The sequence below is a fragment of the Malurus melanocephalus genome, unplaced genomic scaffold, assembly GCF_030028575.1.
Source record: "Malurus melanocephalus ecotype Western Australia unplaced genomic scaffold, MMel_1.1 scaffold_3164, whole genome shotgun sequence".
NCBI classification, from domain to species: Eukaryota; Metazoa; Chordata; class Aves; order Passeriformes; family Maluridae; genus Malurus; species Malurus melanocephalus.
In genome coordinates this window covers 2,240-4,143 of record NW_026626396.1, presented here as the reverse complement: position 1 = coordinate 4,143, position 1,904 = coordinate 2,240, and the positions used below count along the sequence as shown (strand labels likewise).

Below are 1,904 nucleotides of genomic sequence, written 5' to 3'. Positions count from 1 at the left end.
GAGGCACCATCACTGGCCACGGGCTTCGGGGCCTACCTGGCCCAGGTACTGCACCCATTTCTCATTTAATTCACTTCTATTCTGTATTATTTTTTATTTTTATTTTGAACTAATTATTTTTATATCAATTCCTGGCAGCCGCTGCTGCGGGCGGCGCTGGAGCGGGATCAGCTCCCGACGCGGGAGGAGGCGCGGGATCTGCTGGAGAGATGCCTGAAGGTCCTGTACTACAGGGATGCTCGGTCTTTTAATAGGGTTTGTATCCCAAATCCACCCCAAATCCATCCTAAATCCATCCTAAATCTATCCCAAAATCCATGGGAGCCAGGGATCCACCCCAAATCCACCCCTAACCCCGGGATCTGCTGGAGAGATGCCTCAAGGTCCTGTACTACAGGGATGCTCGATCTTTTAATAGGGTTTGTATCCTAAATCCATCCCAAAATCCTGGGAATTCACCCCAAATCCATGGGAGCCACGGGATCCACCCCAAATCCATCCCAAATCCACCCCAAACCCCGGGATCTGCTGGAGCGCTGCCTGAAGGTCCTGTACTACAGGGATGCTCGGTCTTTTAATAGGGTTTGTATCCTAAATTCACCCCAAATCCATCCTAAATCCATCCCAAAATCCTGGGAATTCACCCCAAATCCATGGGAGCCAGGGAACCATCCCAAATCCACCCCAAACCTCGGGATCTGCTGGAGCGCTGCCTGAAGGTCCTGTACTAGAGGGATGCTCGGTCTTTTAATAGGGTTTGTATCCCAAAATCATCCCAAATCCATCCCAAATCCATCCCAAATCCATCCCCAATCCATGGGAGCCATGGGATCCACCCCAAATCCATCCCAAACCCCGGGATCTGCTGGAGCGATGCCTGAAGGTCCTGTACTACAGGGATGCTCGATCCTTTAATAGGGTTTGTATCCCAAATCCATCCTAAATCCATCCTAAATTCATCCTAAATCCATGGGAGCCAGGGATCCATCCCAAATCCACCCCAAACCCTGGGATCTGCTGGAGCGATGCCTGAAGGTCCTGTACTACAGGGATGCTCGGTCTTTTAATAGGGTTTGTATCTTAAATCCATCCCAAATCCATCCCAAATCCATCCCAAAATCCTGGGAATTCACCCCAAATCCATGGGAGCCAGGGATCCATCCCAAATCCATCCCAAACCCTGGGATCTGCTGGAGCGATGCCTGAAGGTCCTGTACTACAGGGATGCTCGGTCTTTTAATAGGGTTTGTATCCCAAATCCACCCCAAATCCATCCTAAATTCATCCCAAAATCCTGGGAATTCACCCCAAATCCATCCCCAGTCCATGGGAGCCAGGGATCCATCCCAAATCCATCCCAATCCCGGGATCTGCTGGAGCGCTGCCTCAAGGTCCTGTACTATCGGGATGCTCGATCTTTTAATAGGGTTTGTATCCCAAAATCCCAGGAATTCACCCCAAATTCACCCCAAAATCCTGGGAATTCACCCAAAATCCACCCCAAACCCCGGGAGCTGCTGGGGCGGTGCCTGAAGCTCCTGATTATTGGGATGCTCGCTCCTTCAAAAGGGTTTGTGTCCCAAAATCCCATGGAAATTCCTCCAAAATCCCATTAAACCCACCCCATTAAAGGCCACTCTTTAACTGGGGACAATCCCGTGGAATTTGGGGCCAATCCCACGCAATTTGGGGCCAATCCCGTGGAATTTGGGGCCAATCCCGTGGAATTTGGGGCCAATCCCGTGGAATTTGGGGCCAATCCCACAGAATTTGGGGCCAATCCCACAGAATTTGGGGTCAATCCCGTGGAATTTGGGGCCAATCCCACGGAATTTGGGGCCAATCCCACGGAATTTGGGGCCAATCCCACGGAATTTGGGGCCAATCCCACGGAATTTGGGGCC

General features: G+C 51.2%; 1 protein-coding gene across 1 annotated transcript in view; it reads left to right on the top strand.

The window, feature by feature from the left end:
- The window catches only part of LOC130588042 (proteasome subunit beta type-4-like), a gene marked incomplete at its 5' end in the record, with an annotated part of 3,438 nt that extends 2,762 nt beyond the window's left edge, over positions 1-676 (top strand). The window contains 2 exons of the mRNA XM_057388995.1: positions 4-45; positions 139-676. Of these exons, the coding sequence (XP_057244978.1) occupies positions 4-45; positions 139-432 (336 nt within the window). The remainder of the gene's footprint in view (positions 1-3; positions 46-138) is intronic.
- Between the last annotated feature and the right edge of the window lie 1,228 nt (positions 677-1,904).